At 35.3% G+C, this 24,035-nt stretch overlaps 1 protein-coding gene across 1 annotated transcript; it reads right to left on the bottom strand.

Moving 5' to 3' along the window:
* Positions 1-741: 741 nt before the first annotated feature.
* On the bottom strand, positions 742-5,401 carry LOC122296349 (disease resistance protein RPV1-like). The gene is made up of 5 exons (XM_043105960.1): positions 4,748-5,401; positions 3,274-4,378; positions 2,703-2,978; positions 1,728-2,612; positions 742-1,626 (listed from the first exon to the last, which is right to left on the bottom strand). Exons 1-5 carry the CDS (start codon positions 5,215-5,217, stop codon positions 928-930), a joined length of 3,435 nt encoding a protein of 1,144 aa, XP_042961894.1. The 5' UTR covers positions 5,218-5,401; the 3' UTR covers positions 742-927.
* Positions 5,402-24,035: the final 18,634 nt, after the last annotated feature.

The raw sequence follows: 24,035 nt of genomic DNA, 5'->3' as shown, positions 1-24,035 counted from the left end.
ATCGGTCAGAATTGGACGGGTCGGAATTTTGCACACCCCTAGTTGCTATTGCCAAAACTGTGCATTTAGCTATTACTGGAGCTGTTCGTTTTGGGACCACGAAGTGATGCGTTTAAGCTATTGTGTGCGTGTGTTGTTATTTACTTATGCTGTGCGTTTTCAGTTATGTTATGTGTTCAAGTGACTGTCATGTAGCCAGAGTATTAGCTTGTCATTTTATCCTTTTTGTAATTCTGTTAAGAGACCATTGTACCGTGAGGTGAGGCGTGGGAATATAGGGGAACAAGAGAGAAAATGGGAGTTATCTTAGAATCTGGATTTTAGCTTGAATATTGTAAGGAGGTTTGGCAACCCTCGAAGTTTCCCTCATCAGTAAACGTATGATCCTATGAGGCATTATCACAAACATCTCATATGCAATTTTGATTTCACTCCTGCAACGTCTCAGCTCCAATTACTCGTATCCCTTATTACATTCCAATTCACAGTAGCATAACCCATAGGGTCCTAACATGATCTCGGTGGTTAGTGGGGAAATGGCTGACGGCAGTTATGCGGAGAAGATGGTTCATAGAATGCTCAGGTTGCAGCACTTCTATATGCGGGAGAAAAAATATTGGGTGAGAGAGGCAGAGTTGGTGAGAGCTGTCGGGAGAGAAAAACATAGGAGAAGGAAGATTCACGTGGTTTATGGCGAAAGATAAGGAAGACCGAAAAAATTTACGTGTGGGTCACGTTGTAGGAAATTGGAAACTAAAGAAGAAAGATTAAAAGAAAATGTACACGGATCACGGTTACACAAATGGTCTAACAGGGATGATAATATTCATATACAGGAGACTGTCAAACCAAAACACCAAATTGTGATGATCAGTTCCTAAACAAGAAAACCTGATCCGCAATTAAGGGGACAATTCAAGATGCAAATTATTTGTAAGTTCCTCCTCCAAACTGTTCAGAGAATCCTTGAAATTCAAAATTGATGGCCAAGGTTGAGGAACCCCTGTTCGGTTGTGGGCATGAAGTGGATTCCAAGTAGCGGTCATCATCGACACACCTCCTCTTCCAACCTCCAATACCATCCATTAAATGCAGAAAACCTAGATGATCTTTTCCTTCCTTTTCATTCTTGAATATCAGATGGACTCCGCAACTTTTGAAGAACACCGGTTTATGTGCACTACCAACATTCAATTCCAGATTTAATGGGTTCATATGATCATCTAAAATGGTGTAATTTAGCCATACATGAGCATCTGAACCCCTTAAATAAACATGATGTCCCGGCAAACACTCAATATAAGGGAAAACATCCCTTCCGGTCTTGACTGTAAGAGTAGTACCTTTTTGGGGGTAGATCTTCAGAATGGGTTCGAGAACGACACATATAGCAACTCCTCTTATATTTTCCAAAGTTTTCAGCCCATTTATTGTTATTTGACAAGAACTACGATATAGAGTCTGCTTAAAATAGCTGCAATCTTGATTCATATTTGCTGAATACGGCTCAAGATCGTTGAATCGGTCTGGAATCCAATTTTTGGAATTTTGCTTCGTATGGTTAAACCATTCTGGAATCCTATTCCCCGGAAATATATTATTGCCTGAATGGTTTTTGAAGTATTCCTGTAAAACAAAAATATATCAATAAATTTCAACAAAACAACCAATAAACCAAAGCTCACACAAGCACGAGTAAGAAAGAGAAGAATGAGCAAGATAGATACCGAAAACCCATCTATATTCCTATGAATTTTGAGGCATAAGGACGAGTCAATCCATCGTTGGTCTCGCATTTGACTTGTAAAGAGGTGCGGTACTTTTAATCCATCTGAAAATCTTTCCAATGACATGCACCCAGTTATATCTACGATTTGTATATTTGGGGGCAGTGCAGGAATTTCTTGAAGTTTCTTGCAATCTATCAACTCAATGTACATCATGTCAAAAAACATGGTAATGCTTTCTGGAAGCCTAATAATATCACTCCCTGATAGAATTAAATACTGCAGAGTAAAATAGCGATTGAGTCTCATCAGGATATCAGGGTTTGGCAGGTGACAATTTTCAAGATCCAAATGTTCCAGCGCTGGAAGGTCTATTGAGCAACAATCATCCGTCGAGATATTTGGAATAAAAACAAGTTTTGAACAGCCGGCTAGACTAAGATACTTCAGACGTTGAAATCGAAGAATTCTAGTGGGGAGATGCACAAGATTTTTGCAGCCTCCTAGATGCAATACTTCAAGCCCAGAGAGGTGCCCAATGGATAAAGGCAATTCTTTTATATTGGTGTTTGCTAAACTAAGATGCCTTAAACATTCCCTTTCAAACTCTATTTCAGGGAAATGCTGAAGGCTTAAGCAACCGTCAACCCGGAGGTATTTAAGATACCTAAACTTGAGCTTTGTTGGCAAACCGATAAGCTTAGTGCAATGGGCAAATGAGAGATGCTCAAGCTTATCAAGGGATCCTACTGAAGCATGAACCTCAACTAAGTTTGTACAATCATCAACATCCAACCACTCTAAATTTGGAATCTGAGAAAGATCGGGGATTTTTGTCAGAAATTCACAAAGAGAGAAGTCCATCCTGGCCAAGTTCTGGAAATTCTGTAAAGCAAAATTGGAGATAAAGTTGACTTCAAATATGATTACAACATAACTAAAAGGAGAAGCAAATATTTATAATAGTGGTTGTACCTGGAATCCCACTCCCAATTCCTTGAAGAGGCTATCACTTATTCTAAGATCAACCAGCTTTCTTCCATGGAAATTATATGGCAACGATTGTGAAGGATATTCCACCCAATTAAGCACTCTTAACTCGTTAGAAAGATAACTAGGACTTCTAGAGAAGCGTGCATTATGATTTATGAAATATCTTAGGTTTTTCATCTTCATGAATGCCTCCGAACTCAAGCATATCATGTCATTTTTAGGTAAATCTATCAGCATGCCTTCAATTTGGTTTGTTCCCTGCATGGTGAGACAATATAGTAAAGCATTAAATCCTCTATATAATAGTTTGGTAACTGCTAGAATTATAATATATAGTTCAATGGACAGCCAGTATATATAGGCACTTACAAATGCATTTCTTCATCACCATTTACTCGAAAATAGTTATAAGAAAAATCTACATTTTTATAATTGGTTCCACTGCAACATAAATGACTTTTGTGGACAAAGTTTTTGGTTGCAAAAAATTCGTATTTTCTTGTAAATTACCAAACATGCATAAACTAAAATCATTTTTGAAAGTTATTCTTACCGTATTTTCTTCAAGTACATGTCGAATATCTTCATGAAACCACAATCTACTGCGTCCACCGGGCTCTTTTGGTGATTCTTCTCGAACAATTTCTCTACCCATATCTTGTACCAAGTCATGCATCTCAAATTTATTACAATCAATGGTAATGAGAGACTTATCCATCAGTTTTTTTATTCCAATATTTGGACTTAAACCACAACTATCTAATATTTTCACAACATAATCTACTTTCTCTCCCTTGAAGAAACATGCAATGTCAAGAAAAATCTTCTTCTCACTTTCACGCAAACTATCATAGCTCATTCTAAGTATTTTTTGAATCTTCTGGTGAGGAATTCTTTTGTACTCTTCCAAAGCACTTTCCCATTCATGTATACTTCTACCACATAGATCCAAACCAAGCACTTCCAAAGCTAGAGGAAGGCCCCCAGCATAACGTATTATACGTTGTGTAAGTTCCATGTAGTTATTAAGTGGTTTCTTTCTTTTAAAGGCACACAAACTAAATAGCTCTAGAGCTTCATAATGGTTCAATTCCTCCACTTCATATGTTGCATCAACTTCATAGTTACATAGTAGATTTTTATCCCTTGTTGTTATAATGATTCTACTTCCAAAACCAAACCAATTACGATTTCCGGCCAAAGCTTTCAATTGTTCCCAATCATCCACATCATCAAGAATTAGAAGAACTCTTTTATAACAAAGTTTATTCTTTATCACATTGATTCCTCTGTCGACGTGGCCAATATTACATACCAAAGATGCTCCTAGGATATGAGAAAGAAGAGTCTCTTGCAATTGGACCAAACCATACTCGCTCTTTGAAGATTCTCTAATGTTTTTCAAGAAACAACTACCTTCAAATTTAGAAGAAATTATATTATATATCGCTTTGGCAATAGTTGTCTTTCCAATTCCTCCAACTCCAAAGATCCCTACCATATGTACAATATCATTCTCTCCGATGCTTAAAAGGGAATATACATGCTGCACACGAGACACCACTCCAATTGGATGATTGGCAACCTCAAAGTATGTTTGATTTATTATTTTTGAGTCCACCAGTTGAATGATGCTATCGATAAATTCAGATTCATTCCTATCAATTCAAAAGAGAAGAATTATTAACGGTTATACTTATTACGACATTATTAAACATAGAAGCGTTAATTAATATCATTAGAACCATTACTAATAATCAAGTAAAACATTATTTCACTAACACAATCCTTTTAATAGAATTAATTAATTACCATTATATAAGGACATAAGAAAAAGGCACAAAAATAAACAGATCGAGATCAAAGAGATTAACAAACAATAGGAGTATTAGATCAATTAATATACATACATACATGCATATATATATATATATATACACACACACACACGTAAACATAAATATTCACGCATGTGTATGCATCTAAAATGTATGAGGATATAAAATAAATATTCGAAAATCAAATACCCATCCTTCTTTAAATGGAACCCAGAGAAATTGGCCAATTCCTTTAGCGCAGCCTTCCAGCTATCCACCTTTGTATCATCATTCAATTTGTCTTTGTAGTTGGCCAATGCCTCTCCATAATTTTTCTTTTGTCTCCGGACTATCGATGGATGCACTTTGTAAAACACCGGTAGAACTATTTGTTGTTTTATTTCTCTACACTCGAGAATCTTCATCAGCTCCTCCAAACACCACGTGGATGATGCATAGTTTTTAGAAAGAACGATAATCGAGATCCTTGACTCCTCAATAGCTTTGAGAAGTGTAGGTGAAATTTCCTTTCCTCTTTCAAGGTGCTCATCAATGTAAGTGTTGATTCCCTTTTTACGCAAAGCATCATATAGGTGAGAAATAAAGTTTTGTCGAACATCTTCACCTCTAAAACTCAAGAACACATCATAAACCCTTGGAAGAGCTGGTTGCAAGGCCATGGAAGAAGTTACAGTGTATGAAATTAGGCTGATGAACGGTAGGGACTACAAGAATGTATGCCTTTTGCAGCCAAATTATATCCGGGGATTGATGGGCAAAACAATGCCACGTGCGTTGCGCCATCAATATTGAAAAAAGAAGGGGAAAATTAAAAGAAAGATGACAAATGTGTTGGCAACTTCTTTCGATAGAGCTTCTTGTGACGTGGACCAATCTTTCCTCTCCATCTTTCCTCTTCAAATTCCCATCCCTCAATTTTCGCATTTTTCCATTGAACAAGTACTCCTTGTGGACCAACTTGGTTAGACTAGTCAATAATATATGAACATGACCGACTGACTTTAAGTCTACTTGCATCCCTTCACACGGTTTCACATTCAAGTCTTACAACGTAAAACAAACGTCTAGATCTCACACCCATTAATTTTCTGTATGAACTCAAGACTTTTGAGATTTTCTAAAAGTTGTTAAGAAGTTGTCCATATGGATTGAAAAGACTTTTGAACTCATAATCCCATATGTACACAGATCCCATACGAACAAGAAATATATACCTGCTTTCATTTAGAATTATTACATCTATATATGCATAGATCGAAAGCTATTGAGTAATGCTTTTTTCCCTTAGTGCTCATGATGAGTCAACTAAGGTACCAACAGATATTACATAGAATGTGCCTAAACAATGTTCTTACACGCAACTATGTGCTATGTGCTAAATTGAGTAATATTAAAAAGACAATAAAAGACTAGTAATCCAATATGTTTTAAGTTTTTTAACTAATATCCTATATACATGTATGAAATTAGGTTGATGAACGGTAGGGACTACAAGAAATTAAGTATGCCTTTTGGGTGCCATCAATATTGAAAAAAGAAGGGGAAAATTAAAAGAAAGATGACAAACGTGTTGGCAACTTCTTTCGATAGAGCTTCTTGTGACGTGGACCAATCTTTCCTCTTCAAATTCCCATCCCTCAATTTCCGCATTTTTCCATTGAACAAGTACTCCTCGTGGACCAACTTGGTTAGACTAGTCAATAATATATGAAAATGACCGACTGACTTTAAGTCTACTTGCATCCCTTCACACGGTTTCACATTCAAGTCTTACGACGTAAAACAAACGTCTAGATCTCACACCCATTAATTTTCTATATGAACTCAAGACTTTTGAGATTTTCTAAAAGTTGTTGAGAAGAAGTTGTCGATATGGATTGAGAAGACTTTTGAACTCGTAATCCCATATGTACACAGATCCCATACTAACAAGAAATATATACCTGCTTTCATTTAGAGTTATTACATCTATATATGCATAGATTGAAAGCTATTGAGTAGTGCTTTTTTCCCTTAGTGCTCATGATGAGTCAAGTAAGGTACCAACAGATATTACATAGAATGTGCCTAAACAATGTTCTTACACACCACTATGTGCTATGTGCTATATGTGGTAGACTACACGTATAAATTGAATAAATTGAGTAATATTAAAAAGACAATAAAAGACTAGTAATCCAATATGTTTTAAGTTGTTTAACTAATATCCTATATACATGTATGTCACATCCTCATATTGTTAAATAAACAACCAATTCAAAATGAGAAACTCTTTGAAACGGCCATTCCGTTCTCATGCAGTTAACGGCCACAAGTAAAATGCTGACACATCAGCAACCCACACAAAAGATATATGAGCGCATCACATGTTAATAAAAGAAGAATTAGAGGAAACGTGTGTGAGCCATCAAGTGAAACAACTATTATTCTGAAAACACAAACCCACTCTACCTACACCGCCACACACCTTCATACCGGTGCAGGAGCTCCGTTGGCACTAACCCAACGCCAAACAAACACTGTAAAATGGCACTAAACACTTCCAGATCAGATTAAAAAGAAACTAAATGAGAAGATTATCAAGCACCAAGAGTAGATATTCTTAAATCTGAATAATGATTACTTTTGAAGAAATATAACTTAAAAGCTTGTGTTTTCACTATAATTGCTTTTTGAAAGAACATCAGTTATGCGTGGGATGGAGAAGACACCAGATCATATTTTTTTTTAAAAAGGCAATGAGTAGATAAGAAATAAACCAACGACGAGGATAAGAAATAAATTTCCTGGGAGAGAGAGAGAGAGAGAGGGGGGGGGGGAGTGTTGGTTTCGTTTCTTGTGGGTTTCTTCGGAGAGAGACAGGAGGGAGGGAGGGAGGGAGGGGTTTACGGGAATAAAAAAAACAAATTTGTTCCGTTGCAGTGCAGTCACACGCTTGTTAATCTGTGTTATCTACATGGCACATCTCTATTGGAGGCCGTTATTTAAGTGAAATCGGTTCAACGTGCGAGTTAAGATATTCTCATTCAAAATATCTCCAGGTATAGGGAGAAAAAAATTAGTGGTCATACAAACGCAACAATTATGATCAACTGCCTTTAAGTTTTTTTTATTTAATTAAAAACAAAAACATCCATCATCCTATTAAATATGATAATCGGTAACTTTGTACTTTCCGCCTTAAACTACTAGGATTTGTCCAATACGGTGCACCATATGACCATCACTGACTGTTAAATAGCACAATCACCCAATTGTTATTTTAGTTTTTTGTCTTTCTTCAACTCCTTCTATTGGGCGCTAACATATCTATGTTAATTCTTTAGTTAGTTTATAGGAACTTGGTTTAGTTATTTTAACCCCCAAGTTTCCTCTACGGTAAATGATGATAATCAATAAAATTGGGTACAATCCTCTTCTTTAAAAAAAAAAAATTGTTGAGCAATATATTCACGTGCGTTGCGCCATCAATATTGAAAAAAGAAGGGAAAATTAAAAGAAAGATGACAAACGTATTGGCAACTTCTTTTGCTTCTTGTCAAGTGGACCAATCTTTCCTCTCCATCTTTCCTCTTCAAATTCCCATCCCTCACTCCCCCTTAATTTTCGCATTTTCCCATTGAACAAGTACTCCTCATGGACCAACTTGGGTATACTAGTCAATAATATATGAAAATGACCAACTGCCTTTAAGTCTACTTGCATCCCTTCACATGGTTTGAAATTCAAGTATTACGACAAAACAAACATCTAGATCTGACACCCATTAATTCTCTGTGTCTTTAAGTCTACTTGCATCCCTTCACATGGTTTGAAATTCAAGTATTACGACAAAACAAACATCTAGATCTCACACCCATTAATTCTTTGTGTGAACTCAAGACTTTTGAGATTTTCTAAAAGTCTCACCCATTAATTCTTTGTATGAACTCAAGACTTTTGAGATTTTCTAAGTCTAACACCCATTACGATTTCAGATTGGGAAGACTTTTGAATTCATAATTGTCTTTGATTATTTGTGATTGGTAGAACAACATTTTTCTGCATGCACGATCTCTTCATACAATTAAATAAATTGAGTAATATTAAAAAGATAATAAAAGACTAGTAATCCTATATACATGTATGTCACATCCTCATATTGTTAAATAAACAAAATATATTTATATTATTTTAGTAATATACAAATAAAAAGTACACATTAGTTTTTTTTTAAAAAAAAAATCTGTCTAGTTAATATTAAATTAGTTTGACCTTCAAAAGGTCATGAATTTATAAGTTTTTTTAGTTAATGTTCCTATACTTGATACCTGGTTTGATTTATGTATCCACTCATCAAAGAAAATATATTATGTTGTATCCACCCATAATCCACAAAGAAATGAAACCTCATAATCTTATGTATCCACCCATCAAAGAAAATATATTATGTTGTTCAATGTTGAAATCCAAGAATCTCTTTCTTTTCCAATATTAGTGTGGTTATTTTTTTTTCCAAAGAATGTGACTAACCACACATATGGCGATTCCTCTAATCACATTCAAACATAGCTAGCATCCCATTAATTTCATTCGAACACACAAAACAAAAATTGAAGATTCCACCTAAACATTCATCTTCATGCAGCATGCTTGGATGATGTTTTACTCTCTGATCTTCATGCTTTTGTATCAAATGGATTCTAAAAGCTTTGAAGAATACCGATTTTGAAGTGCAAAAAAGTTTAACACATAGGTTATCTCCCTCTATCTTCAAAAATTCTCCAACAAAGTAGCCCAACCTGACATGTTCTAAACACATTACATGATTTGAACTAACATAATTGAATTTGGAATACTGTTTCCCACAAAGATTATGCCAAATCGATGGTGCTTAAGATGCCCTTGCAATACAAAAATTATAAATGTTTAACAAGATAAGCTAGCAAATTTTGAAGAATACCATTTAAAAAAAAGAAAAAAAGATGAACCATTGGCATTCATATCAATAGAACCAATAACAAAGTTAATACCATACAATTACAAATTAGAATTAAGCAAGACTCTAGAATGAAAAAAAATCTGGACATTGATGCCACCATTGAATGGTATCATCCACAAAGCGAGTGTGCCTTGCAAGTAAATGAGCTGCTTCATTTCCTTATCTACCAACATGAATTACATCATACACTGCAAACCGAGAAATGAGACTATGAATTTCAAAAATCAGATTCTCTTGGCTTGAAATATTAGGTTCTTTAGAACCAATAGCCCTAATAACTGACAATGAATCCCCTTCCAATAGCAAACTTGAGAAACTTAAAGTCAAGATCATTTAAAGACCCCTTAAAGTAGTCAAAGCCTCTATATCATCTACTTCAAACAGCCCAAATTCCTTGTAGACTCAAAGCAAATAAGACATCACATTTTTCATTCCTTAAAATAGCCCCAATAACCACAAAGTCATAAGAATACCAATTTTGAAGTTATAGTTATTACATTCAGCTAAAAAGGACAAAAAAATTGAAAGGAATTTACCACATAGACTAAATAGCCATAATTACATATACAAAGTGACCATATCATTAGCAAAAATAATGAAAAATAGGTCTTGCAAAGTGCACAAATGCTGCAAAACTCAGACCAAAACCATATACTAGCATTGTAGGTCACATTCAAACTTAGCACAAGTACTAAAGCTACTGAAACTGTCTGAAATAGTTAGGTAACCCTGCACTAACTTGTTCTCAGTCAAATGTTGGAGTTAAGTGTCATTCTAGCATCAATAGCAACAATTATTTGTATTTTACGCATGCACGTACTTGGCGAGCTAAAAACTATATATATGGGTGCTACTTGACTTACCATAAAAAATAAAATATAATAAAATGTTAAATTATTTGTCCATCTTCACGCAGGACACCTGGATAAAGCAAAATTTGCACTACTGGCCTACATGGAAGGTGAGATTTGATCCTGACACATCAATATGGAGCCGAAAGACGATCAAGGCATTGGGCTGTGCTAATGTATGAAAGAAACACGCAGAATTGGACTAGACTCCTGACACCTCCGGGAAATAGCACCTTAATAGCATAAAAGATGTATGAATGCTATCTATGGATACATTTTGCATCTCAAATCTCCCATCCCCAAGTGAGCAAATATTTTTCTCTAGCATATTAATTTTTGAGGGGTTGCTTTTGGCTCAATAGAATAAGTCTTAATAATATTTGGAATTTGATATCTACGAAATAAGCAATACATATTTAACCTCAATAGGATCCTCTTAAGATTTTCAGGGTAACTCAGAGGTGAAGTTCGTTAAAGATAATTAATTGAAAAAGAGAATCTAGTTATAAGTGACTCAGCAAGATATTACAAGATTGCTTTACAGACTCTTGCAATCTGACCATTGCTCATCTATAGTCCAAAAAGTTTAAAATCTTGCATAAGCTTAACAAAAACAATACAATACGCTATTCAGCATTTGCCTATGTTCGCTCCCCAAGAGAAAACAAACAACCAAACAAGGAAAACATACCTCAATGTTGAATAGACAGTTTGAAAAATCAAAATGGGGGGATTTATTTAATAGTAGTAGGGAGATGAAGAACCCAAACCAAATGCATCGCTACCCTAGTCTGGAACCGGTGGCATCCTCCCAAACAGTGGGTTGTGCTACACAAACTCATTGGAGTACAAATCCATATACAGGTACTAACAACTGAGTCTAGCCCATTGTCCGTTTGTTTAGTGAGCTCAAAACAGTTGGTGTCACTCCAAACTTCTTGACCCATATTGAAGCCCATCACTACAGCCCCATAACAAGATGCATCAGGCGGCAAAGCTGGGAGAGCTCAGTAGTGTCATGGAACGAGTATGAGCTTGGGTGCACGCACGCCTGCCCACCATCCGTAATAGCTGCAATGGGCTGGTAACTAGACCCAAAATCCGTAGTCCCCTGCGCCTAGCCATCCTAGCTAGGAAATGGACACCATCGGTGGCTTTTTTATGTGGATAAAGTATTATCCCTATATATAAGGTATAAAGGGTACACAATCTAAAACAATTTTTCAGAAGATTCTGAAGACTCGCAATCTAGTGAGGGTCCTTGCAGTACGTTCGAATCCTTCAAGTTTAAAACAGAGGAGAATTGAGCTCAAATGTGTTTTGCCTAGCTAGTCTATCCAATATATAGATATTGGAAAGAAATTTGTTTTTGATTGGGAACAACAAATTTGAAGATTTGGTACTTGTAATGCAGTGCTCCCATTGCTTGAATTCATTGGAGGCGTCAATTCATGAAGTCATTCTTCACGTAATGATATCTCCTCTTTCATTTTTATAGACTTAATAGCCAAAAGGGATAGCCCATCATCCCTCATCTTCTTTACAAGTTTTGGACAACCCCCAATCTCGAGTAGCCTTAAATCTTGCAACCGAACGCAAGCAATTGGGAGATGCATAAGGTTTTTGCAATCCAGTAGATTTAATTCCCCAAGTTCAATGAAGTTCTCGATGGATAAAGGTAGTTTTTCTATTGTAGTGCCATCTAGAGACAATGTATACAAAGATTCCATCTTACACTCGATTTCAGGAAGATAACAGAGACTTGAGCAATTACAAAGAAGAAGAAAGCATAAAGATCTCAAATTGAGGCTTCTCGGAAGGATTTGGAGTTTAAAGCATCCAGTGAAATCCAACATAGAAAGATTTTCCAGAGATCCAACGGAATCATGCACCTCAACTAATCTTGTACAATATCTGACAAACAATTCCTTCAAATTTGAGATGCTTGAAAGATCCAGAATCTTTTTTAAGAATTTACAATCTTTGAATTCCATAATCGTCAAATTCTGTAAAAGAAAAAAGAAAAGGTTTAATGGAATTTACTACAGATTTCAAAGAAAAAAAAAAGTGTTGATGATTATAATTGTGTACGTACCTTGGGCTTGAATCCATCCCCTAACTCCTTTACAAAGTTATCATGCATTCTCAAAATAATGAGATTCTTCCCTTGAAAACTACGTGGTAAATATTGGAAAGGATAATTATATCAATCAATGACTCTTAACTTGTCGGAGAGATAATTGGGTGCACAAGAAAAACGTGCATTACGTTTAATAAAAAACTCTAAGTCTTTTCATATGTAGAAATGCTTCTGGATGCAAGCTTATCTCCTTATCGCCTTCAGGTAAATCTAACAGTATGCCTTCAATTTTGTTTGGCCCCTATTATAAGTGCATAAAGTTACTTAAGGTATTTTACTAAAAATAGCACTCTGTACTTATTAATTAATATTACACACTATTTTTCTATAATATATTTTAAAAATAAGTAGTATTTATCAATTGCTGAAATCTCCAATGCTAAATAGACGCATGCTAAAATATAAAGGGTTTGTCTTTTTACCAACTTACGAACTCTCCTACAACTTTCAATAAAACAGGCACGCTAGCTTGAGAAGATAGTAGATATGAAATTAGAAAATATAGGATATTTGGAACGAAAAAAGGACATCTAGATTTGATACTTTTATTGACTCATTTTAATTATTAATATACGAATTCTATATACATCGACAAATTCATATAGATAATTTAAAGGATATATATATATATATATATATGAGCACTGCTACATCTACAAAAGAATTACACAAAAACAATCCCACAAACTGACGTGTCTTCATCTGATACATTAGATCTACTTTACAATAAAATTAACTTTATAATCTGACGAACTGCTTCAAGTTACATCAGTTTATGGGATTAATTTTGTGTATATATACTCACTTAGGTAAAAGTTCATACGATTTATATTTTCTCAAAAATGAAAAAAAAAATAATCCACTAGGTTTCACTTTTGGAAAATGAAACAATTGTAAAACCCAAGATATTCTTTTTTTACTCTTACTGTACTTTCTTCCAACACCTCATGGCTATCCCCATGAAACCACAGCTTACTACGTTTGCTAGGTTCTTTGGGTGATTCTAGTTGAACAATTTCTCGTCCCATATCTTGTAGCAAGTCATGCATCCAAACATATTCATCACACCATTCAATAGTAATAAGACACTTGTCTATAAGCCTCTTCATTCCATGAACAGGAGAAAAACCACAACTATCAAATATTTCCATGACCTTAGCCAAAGGTTCTCTTTTAAAGAAAAATGCAATATCAAGGAACATTTCCGTCTTAGTATGATGCAATCCTTCATAACTCACTAAGACTTTATGAATATCACTGTTGGGAATGTTTTTATACTTATCCAATGCATTTATCCATTGATGTATAATTTGACCTTTTAGATCCAAACCTAGCACTATTAAAGCTAATGGAAGACCTTGAGCATATTTTATTACTTGTTTAGAGAGTTTCACATGATAACCTTCAAGTGTTTCATCGTTCTTGAAAGCATTCAAGCTAAAGAGCCAAGGAGCTTCAATCTCATTCAAAATCATCACCTAGTATTTTGTATTAAATTCAAAGACTTCTAACCATTGTTGATCTCTTGTTGTTACGAGAATTTTACTTCCTGAACCAAACCAAGCACGATCTCCAACTAGTTTTTCTAGTTGGACTAACTCATCCACGTCATCAAGAACTAGTAGAACCCTTTTTGAGAATGTCTATCCTGAATCACATTGACTCCTCTATCAACATCTTTAATATTCAATATTGTTCCTAAGATCTTGGACAAAAGTGTATTTTGCAGCTAAACTAGATCTCCCACTTATCTTGAAGTTTTCCTAATATTTCTCAAGAAACAACTTCTTTCAAATTGAGAAGAAATCATCTTATACATATATTTTGAAATAGTTGTCTTACTAATTCCACCGGTTCCAAATATCCCTACCACACGTATAATATCATTCATTCCAATACTTAAATGCTGATAAATATCTTGTATACGAGACTCTATTCCAATTGGATACTCGGCAACACTTAAAGGTGTTTGGTTTACTATTCTTGAGTCCACCCAGCGAATGATATTTTGGATAAATTTTGACTCATCCCTATCAATAAAAAGAGAAGAAAAATTTAGGCATTGCAAGGTAAATGACATCTGAATATGATTGAGTTAAAAGTATATAGAGTTTTTCCTTTTTTTCTCCACAAAAGTGACAGTAGTATGTTACAATGTCAAAGCATAGCATTTTCCTTTCTTAAATCTAAACGTTTCAATACTAGATTGTGCATTAATTTGTTGTGTCCTTGTGCCATTGTTAGACTTACATTTTTATTCTTTTCATGTATGTACTAACAAACTTTTTAACTTTTGTTTTTTCGTTCCATTCTTGAATCTGAAACTTATAATTATTTAAGAGTATTTGTGAGTTTTTATATCTAGAAACAAATTGAAACTAAAAACCACTACTTATTTAAATGATTCCCAAATCTTATTCTTTATATAACCCAAATAATAAACAATTCCCACCCTCTTTCTTAATTTTTTTTTCAACTATCATTGAACAGTTATTTGATGGTCAAAATTTCATATATTCCTCTATATATTTAATTCATATATTCATCAAAAGACACAAACGACAAAAAGAAATAAAAAAAAAAAGATGCATTTTATTTATTCATGTTCTTCTATTTCTTCAATAAACTTTATGTGAGACTAATCATGTGGTAGTACTGGTACTAAATACTAAGGTTGCATTTGGGTGTTGAAGATAGTTGAGAAGAGTTGTAAATAGTTGTGAGTAGAGATTGAGTGGGTTTGTGGGTCCCACTGAGATGAGTTTGGTGTGTTTGGATGTGTGAAGGAAATTGAATTGCTGACTTTTGAGTAGGAAGTTGAAAAATGTACGTGTGGGTCCCATTAATGATTGATTTTATTAGTAATGATGGGGAAATATTGATTTTATTTATAGATTGTATTTATAAACACAATTATTATCATAAATTAATTCCCAACACCTTTAAAAATTATTTTTTCACAAGCTTTTTTTTAGAGAAATTTATTTAAATCAAAATTGATAAAAAATATATAATACCAACTAATTATTCCTACAATATTCTCATTTCCCCATTTTGTTCCCAACTTTGGCTATATATTATAATCACAACCTGCAAGTGAGTTATTTCACTTTTTTTCACTCGAAAACATTTTTTTAACACTCACTCCGAAGGTCCGCCTAATAACATTCCAGAGGGAAGAATGTCGATAATTGAAATAATCTTAATATCCACTAAATGAACTATTGTTGTGATCATCAGACCTATGATACCACACTCTAGGATATGGGGTCATAAATCCATCAGTACACGGAAAGGTGGAATCAACTAAGTAATAATAACCTGAAAAATAATAAAAACATCAATAATGTTTACGAAATACCGCTTGTCCAAAAATTAATTAATAAATAATATTTACCCGCAAGAGGCTATGGAAAATTAATCCTTGGATGACTCAAGACATCCATAAATATGCGCAAATCATGGGTAATGCCCTCCCACCCAGCATATATGAATGTGAATTTCATATCAAAATCACATGCTGCTAGCACATGTTGGATAACTTGGTGATGCCGAGATATATACACATTAGTTGCCTCGGTGAGCGCACATGCGTCGATATAAGTCCTGTCTATTGCACCATAGCATTTCTGCAATCATCATATTTGAAATTGTAATTCTCAAATTCATTATAAGTTAGACCGACCACAGTATAAAATGTCAACTTTATAAATACTTCTTTACGAAATTGAGTAATAAATTATTACTTGAAACCATTGATAATGTATGGGATTGCCTTCAATATAAGGTGACACCCTGGCAACATGTGTAGGTGCAATCACCTAAGATGCAACACGACATAGTACTAGCATCACTGCATAGACATATCGACAAATGGCTTCTCTCAAATGTTGAAACAGGTTGCCTGTGACTCGCTGAATTGTCCCATGTCCAACGGTGAATGCAAACATAGCAACAACTTCCTCCATGGAAACTTCTCTTGTCGATTCCAGAATGGGATCTGTGCGTAATGTATTGCATAATGCTTGGAATGCATAAACTTCCATTTGAAACATGTTTCTACAATTCTTGGGATGTCTATTGAGAATTGCGACTATGTAATCTCGTCCACATAAGCCAATGTTATGTTGCGGCATTCGCTCAACCACTGGCCTTATTGATTCTTCCTCTTCTACAGCAGCCAACAAAATGGCTATGTGATCCCAATGTATGTTATCGCGCCTCCTCCATTCCTGGTATTTGTCCCACGTTTGACCCATGTTACTACTCGATGGACCTTTGGTTGGGTTGTTGGCCTCCACTTGGGCCTTATCATCCAAACCACTTCCGATCTCCATTCTGCGCTATATCAAATAATTAGCTTAAAAACACTTCTAAGCTTCACTTGTTAATTTATAATAAGCATGTCCATATTATGGCTTTAAACAAAAAAAAAAAAATATTCAACTATTTTTGCTATATGAGCCGTCTAATATATAGGTTGTAAATTATATATGCCAAAAATAATATAGAGACAATCAAATATAATAAGTTGCAATTATCCAAGATAACTTGAAATAAACCATTAGCAAATTATGCATATATTTAAATGGTTAAAAATTTCATAAACTCAGTCAATAAGAAATAACAAAATCCACATCAAATAATAAGCAAGATAAACTAAATACTAAGCAACCGTTGTAAATCTGCATTAAATAGCGTAGCATCACCCTACGCTACATCATTGCAACCGTTGAATCCAACCAATTTTGCAGTCCAGTGGCATTTCAAGGAACAACTCCTACGCATCCTTACTCATCAAAATCCCTGTTGCGCATCCATATAAATCCATGTCCAGGGGTGGGTTGATGTCATTTAAAAACTTAATACTTTTAGCTGCCAATCAAGTTGACGAAACGGATCCAATATGATAAGATGAATTTCCTTTGATGTGCTTACTACAATGCTCCTCGTACATCTTATTGTCTAGCTCAGTTCTTGCGGTGGCACTGGCAGCCATTACTTCTAGAGCTTTGCTAAGTTATGGGGAAATGCTACCCTGGGGTGGCTCCCTTCTTTGCCGACGAGTACTCCCTACCTATCTACCGGGCAGCCCACTAGATCAATGGGCGCTTCCGTGGCAGTTCCCAGTATCGGGCCCCTTCACCTTAGCTCCTCCTCAAGGTGGTCCTCCTCCTCACATGTGGGAGGTTCTTGCATTGAGTCATAATGGAGGACTCTTGTGGCCACAGACCCATCGAAAATCGTACAGAGGAGGTCGTAGTCTCAACATCCGTTTGTCTTGAACTTCTTGCATTTGCTTTGCACCTACCATACACTACAAAAAGAAGCAAATTTGGTGGTGTTTACATCCGCGGCATTTGTTTATGCGCCGCTAGTTATATAAATTTACTGACACTTAATGTTTCAGCCAGTAAATTTTTGAGATTCCCGGCGTTTAAATTTTTACGCCAGTACTAATATATAGGTTTAGTGGAATTTATAATAACGCCGTCAAAATAGCAATTATGCGTCAGGAAATTAGTAGTTTCCCGGCATTTAGATTGTTACGCCGGTAGTAATATATTTTTTTGGTGGCGTTTAAACAAATGCCAATACATTATTAATTATATAATTCACCGTTATATTAACTGTGTTTGCCGGCATTTTTAATCTACCACTGGTAATAATATATAGCATCAGCGGCGTTTCACAAAACGCTGACAATTGATAGAGTTTACGCCGATAAAGTACTGAGTTTTTTGGCGTTTATATCGTTTGAACAAATGTCGGACATTGATTAACTTTACGCTGGTAAATAAGTAGTTTTCCGATGTTTATATTGTTACGCGGGTAATAATTATATAGCATTGGCGGCGTTTACCAAATGATAAAAATTGATCAATGAAACGCCGGTAATTGATAAATGCGCCAAAGTATTTATTCTGACGCTTGTAATAATATATAGCGTCAACAATGAAGGCTATTATAAATTTATTGATAGTAAAATAAATAATAAAAAAACTTATTTAAATGATACGAAAATACCCACAAAATCTTAGTTGAATTTCTAGGATGCCCTACCTGAATTTCTAGTTGAATTTATGGCATAACCATAAATTTAGTCTTAATTAAGGAAAGTTGCAAATACCATTAAACAGAGCAAACGTCGATATATGACAAATACCATAAATATAGTCTCAATTATAGTCTAACTTGTAATCCTGACCCTCAATCATTGTCCTCATCATTCTCTTCCTGTTCTTCATCTTCCTCTTGATCTTCCTCCTCTTCACATCTTCCTCGTCTTCATCTTTCTCTTCCTCTTCATTCTCATTTTGATTTTGGCCTGAAGCCTGAATATAAATTCAAATTAGGGTGCAAAAATTCCAAAATAGGGTTAACTGATATCAACTAAACACATGTGGGATGCTCACCTATGCATGCACGAATGTGTTTACTAAGTTCCGCAATTCAGTTAATTCATTCCACATTTTATCAAACTCTTCCTTTGATATACCATCTTCTTGGTTTGAAGTTGCTAGTGAATGTTGACAAGTTTGCCTTGTAGGGGTTGGCCCAAACCCCAAACTGCGCACACGTCCAGGCCGTTCTAGGCCCATAACTTTCGAATAAACATCATCTGATTTCCAAGTCATGGTTCCTCCAGACCCCATTTCTATAGGATTTGTGTACTGTGTTAAAAGTTCCTCCATCTCAACCTGTAATAGACAATTAAAAATACACATTATTCTCCATCTTATAAATCCATTAAAATTAAAAAGTAATAAATTTAAAAATAAACATACCACTTTCTTTCTCGTTTCATCATTGTAGTGTGTGCCATCCTCTTTCTTATGGGTCATGACAAACAACTGGGCTCGACTTAGCAATGCCCCAATTGATTTTTTCTGCTTCCAATATTTTAGATTAAACACATATATTGAAAACAAAGAACTAACAAATATTCAACAATAAATAAATATTAATTAAATAAATACCACATCATGGGCATATCTTGCTAAACTTTTCGATCCTCCGCTGTGAACAATGACCTGCTTCTTACGACACTCCTTGTTTTTATTACATTTTGACTACAACATCACAAAGATTATGAGAATTAAGAAAATAACTAGCTGGTTGACTTTATAGATATATAACAAAAATGTGCGCACTGTTACCATATATTCTGGATTGAACCAAAGATTGGCCAACTTTGCCAATTGCTCTAAGTCCACCATATCGAGACTTGCCCTTGTCACAACTTGTGCTGCAAAGGTGTCTTTTTCATTAAGTAACTTTTTCTTCAACTCATGCTTGTAGTCTTTCCATTTTTTCCCCAAGTCCTTTAGTATCCATTTGTTGAATACATCCAATTTGTCATCAGGAACTTTAAACTTGCCCTATAGTCAAAATAAATTTACACAAGTGTGTGAGTAGCTTTCTAAAAGCAAATTTCAAAATATACCTATTAATTATTAATAATGTTTTAATATGATGTTATGAAAAATCATACATTTATAAGACCCCACGCTTCCTCCTTCACGGTATTAGGCACCGACCTCCAATCTTTGTAAATTATTGGAATCAACTTATTACTTCTCGCTATCAGACCACCAAACCTTACCACCTTTGAGACTTGCTTTTTTATAGGTTGACCAAGAAGATTGAGCTTTATTTCAATGCGCTCCCCTTCTGGAAGATGCCAAATGTCAGGAATCGAGTGCAATGGTCTCTTTACTCGATCGCCATTACTATCTGCAAAAATGGATTTAGTTACGTTGTTAGTATTTTGTAAATCTTCATTCATAGTTAAACAAATAATAAGAAAAATAGAAACATACCTACGATGACGACAAAGTGATCTCCAATGTCGGAACACGAGTCGACATTTTCTGCTTCTGAACTAGGTGCTATTGGTACAGAAGTGCACGGCTCGATCTCTCTGCTCATCTCCATATGTGTGGATAGTTGTCCTCCCATTTGCTTAGATGGAGAAGGTTGGGTCTCTTGCTGTGAAGATAATGATGGCTATGAAGGACAATCTATAGAAGGTGATGACTCCACCATCTTATTAATGGAAAGGGGTGGCCCATCGACAGAGGGTAATGAAAGGGCCACCCTATCAGATTGTGTCTCACTATGGACAGCTTGTAGTCTTATAGATTGTCTTCACAAGTGTGGTATGGTAGTCTTTGCCTTCTTTTTTGGACCCATTGTACCTATGAAAAAAAAAATCTGCATATATGCAAATCAATAGAAATAATAATATTTGAGCATGATATGAGATAGATTTATGTGATAAGAGATATCATATTTTAAAAAAAAAAAATTAAAGAGAGGGTAGTCATATGTCCATTAGTGACCCCCGCCCGAATTTATTAATAAACCCTCACTTGTGGCGGAGGAATACCGTAGTAACAATCAAAGTACTTGGATTTTACAAAAATATAGAACAAAATTAAAAAACCCAAGTATCAACAAAACGATATAGCAAAAACAGTACCACTAAACAGGCCTATATAAAAGAAAATTGATGTAAACAAGCCTATAGAAATATAAACGAAACCTCAACACTATTAGCGAGTTTCGATTGTCATTCCATCTATGTCATTTTGCGTCCACACAACATCGTCAATACCAAGTTCAATAGCTTCATCGTTGGAAGTGTTAATACAATATTCATTGACTAAATATTCATCCTCATCATCGTCAGTCAGTTCCTCTTCACTAGTGTCATACACGTCTCTTGGTTTTGTCTTAACGACGACGACCCAATTTGGGCATCTTTCATCTGCCACATAAAATACTTGAGATACTTGGGAAGATAAAACAAATGGATCATCAGTTATCCGACTACCAGTGTGTACTAGATGAGAAAAATTTATAATAGTAAAGCCAAACTCGTCCTCCTTGAAACCTCTACACCGAGTAACGTCTGCCCAATCACATTTGAATAACACATATCGGGACCCATCATAATACATAACCTCAATTATGCGTGTTAATTGGCCATACCAAGCAGGGCCATCTTGATCAGTACACACACTAACACAACAATTCTGAGTTTTCTTCCCATTTTCGTGATTCCTAGTGCAATATTTTGTGCCATTGATGACAATTCATTTAAATTCTTTGGCAACTCGCATGGGTCCTTTAGAATGCATTACAACTTTATGGCCCAATTTGCTTCTTCCATTGTCATCCATTTTCATTACCTGAAAGGTTGGATTATTAGCATTGATTAAAATGACAAAAACTAGCTACAGAGGCATAATAAATTAATATTGTGATACAATATTGAATGGGGTGTAATCCATACATAGTCTTGGAACCAATTACAAAATTGGCCTTTGTGCCTCTTCTGTAGTTCATCATTCGATAAATGATTCCCATCAATTGTATTCTCATTATTTTGAAGTGCATCCTGTTATATGTTCACGACATCACAAATGTTTGTTACAATTTCACAAATATAAATTAAATATAATTTAATTCATAGGTATCAAGCATTGCAACTCACATGTGGAATGGAGTGAAATCGTCAGAGTTGAAGAGAATATAGCGATGTGCTTGGGTCCACGACATAAAATCGAGGCGAACGTCAACAACTTTCCCTTTAGAATCATCCAGGTTTCTAGATGGTCTATTGAAAACCGTTCGAGCGAATTCTAAATAACGAGAACAAAACGTCAATAATTCCTCCAGCAAATATCCTTTAGCAATGGAACCTTCTGGCGCAGCTTTGTTACGCACATGAAACTTAAGTTGGTGTAGGTACCTACCACATAAATCATTAGATGACTTTTATTATTTTTTAAAAAATATGTTCTTACTTTAATAGATTTATGTGTTTTTAGTTCAATAACTATAGCATACCTTTCAATGGAATACATCCATCGATAATGAACGGGTCCTCCAAGCTTACATTCTGCAACTAAATGTATAGTTAAGTGAACCATAACCGTGAAAAATGATGGCGGAAATATCATTTCTAATTGGCACAATATGTAAGGTATTCTAGATTCCAATCGGTCCAAATCTTCAAGCCGCAACATTTTGGAACAAATTCCCCTGAAGAATCTAGATAGCTTCTTTGCTGATGAGTACTCCCTTCTTGCCGACGAGTACTCCCTGCCTGTCTACCGGGCAGCCCACTAGATCAATGGGCGCTTCTGTGGCAGTTCCCAGTACTGGGCCCCTTCACCTTAGCTCCTCCTCAAGGCAGTCCTCCTCTTCACATGTGGGAGGTTCTTGCATTGAGTCATAATGGAGGACTCTTGTGGCCACAGACCCATCAAAAATCGTACAGAGGAGGTCGTAGTCTCAACATCCGTTTGTCTTGAACTTCTTCCATTTGCTTTGCACCTACCATATACAAATAAACCGTTACTATGGCATGAATACAATGAGGAACTTTACAAAAATCCTCATTGTACAACATTAATAAATAATGTCAAGAACTTTATTGAAAAAGTTGCAATTTACCCGTATTGCATTAGCCCAATGCTCCTCTGTGGCAATTACAGTTTTCATGGCCGGGTTCAAACCCATTCTTGTTTGACCCATGAGATCAATGAAGAGTTGCTGACTTTGTTGCAGGCGGGTGATTTTCCCTCTAATTTGTCCCACATTAACTGTCTTCTTCCCAAGTTCAGTCAGCTTCGTTGCCAGCTTTACATGATCTCGGTTCGTGATTTTCGACCCAACCAGTTGGTTATCAATCGTCTCTTGGTAGAGAATGCCTACCAAGATATTCTCCAACTCAACCATCCATAGGTCACAATCACGCTGCACCTCAATGTTATCCATCAAGCGCTACTCAGTGCAAAAATAAGAATATGAAATCCAACCCAGTAGACAGCTAATGGTTACTCGCCGACTACTTGTAAACTATTTAGCACATAGAAGTTTATTTAAGTATGTTTAATTAATATTCTAACATGGGAAAAAATACATGAATAACTAAATATTCTAACTGAATATTTAAGCAAAAAATTCAGCACATTTTCTAACATTATAATCAATATGCAAAATTAATCTAAGTAAGGATCAACTTGAAATGGATCCAGTGAAAGTGCAATCGTACCTTTCTGCAATCACGAGTGGAAGACTGGAGGTAGTAACGCTGTAAAGCAGAGATCAAAGGGAAAAAAGCAGTCACAAGCCATTAATTGTTCGAATGGTAGCCCACATATCTAAATCTGGAACTTGCTTAGTTTTATTTTCAACAATGTCATAAAAAAAAGTTGACATGTTTCTAAGATAATCCAAATTAACCAATAAACCCAACAGAAATGTCATGAGGCAGGCAATAGCTTGGAACAAGATGTGCATGTTTGTCACTTGGTCTATTGATGCCCAAAGTTACTTTGATAGGTACTATATTAGCCACTGCTTTCTCACTCAGTCTAATCAAAGTTTGTGAGGTTAAAAGCATAAAAACTGTGAAATATAAGGGGTATACAAGATCAAAGTTGTTACAATAAAGTAACATCCAAACCATGGGGCAAACTTCTTCTAAAC

Source organism: Carya illinoinensis, chromosome 15 (assembly GCF_018687715.1).
Source record: "Carya illinoinensis cultivar Pawnee chromosome 15, C.illinoinensisPawnee_v1, whole genome shotgun sequence".
In the NCBI taxonomy this organism is placed as follows: Eukaryota; Viridiplantae; Streptophyta; class Magnoliopsida; order Fagales; family Juglandaceae; genus Carya; species Carya illinoinensis.
Note: the sequence above shows the minus strand (reverse complement) of the source record. Positions and strands in the feature narration are given on the sequence as shown.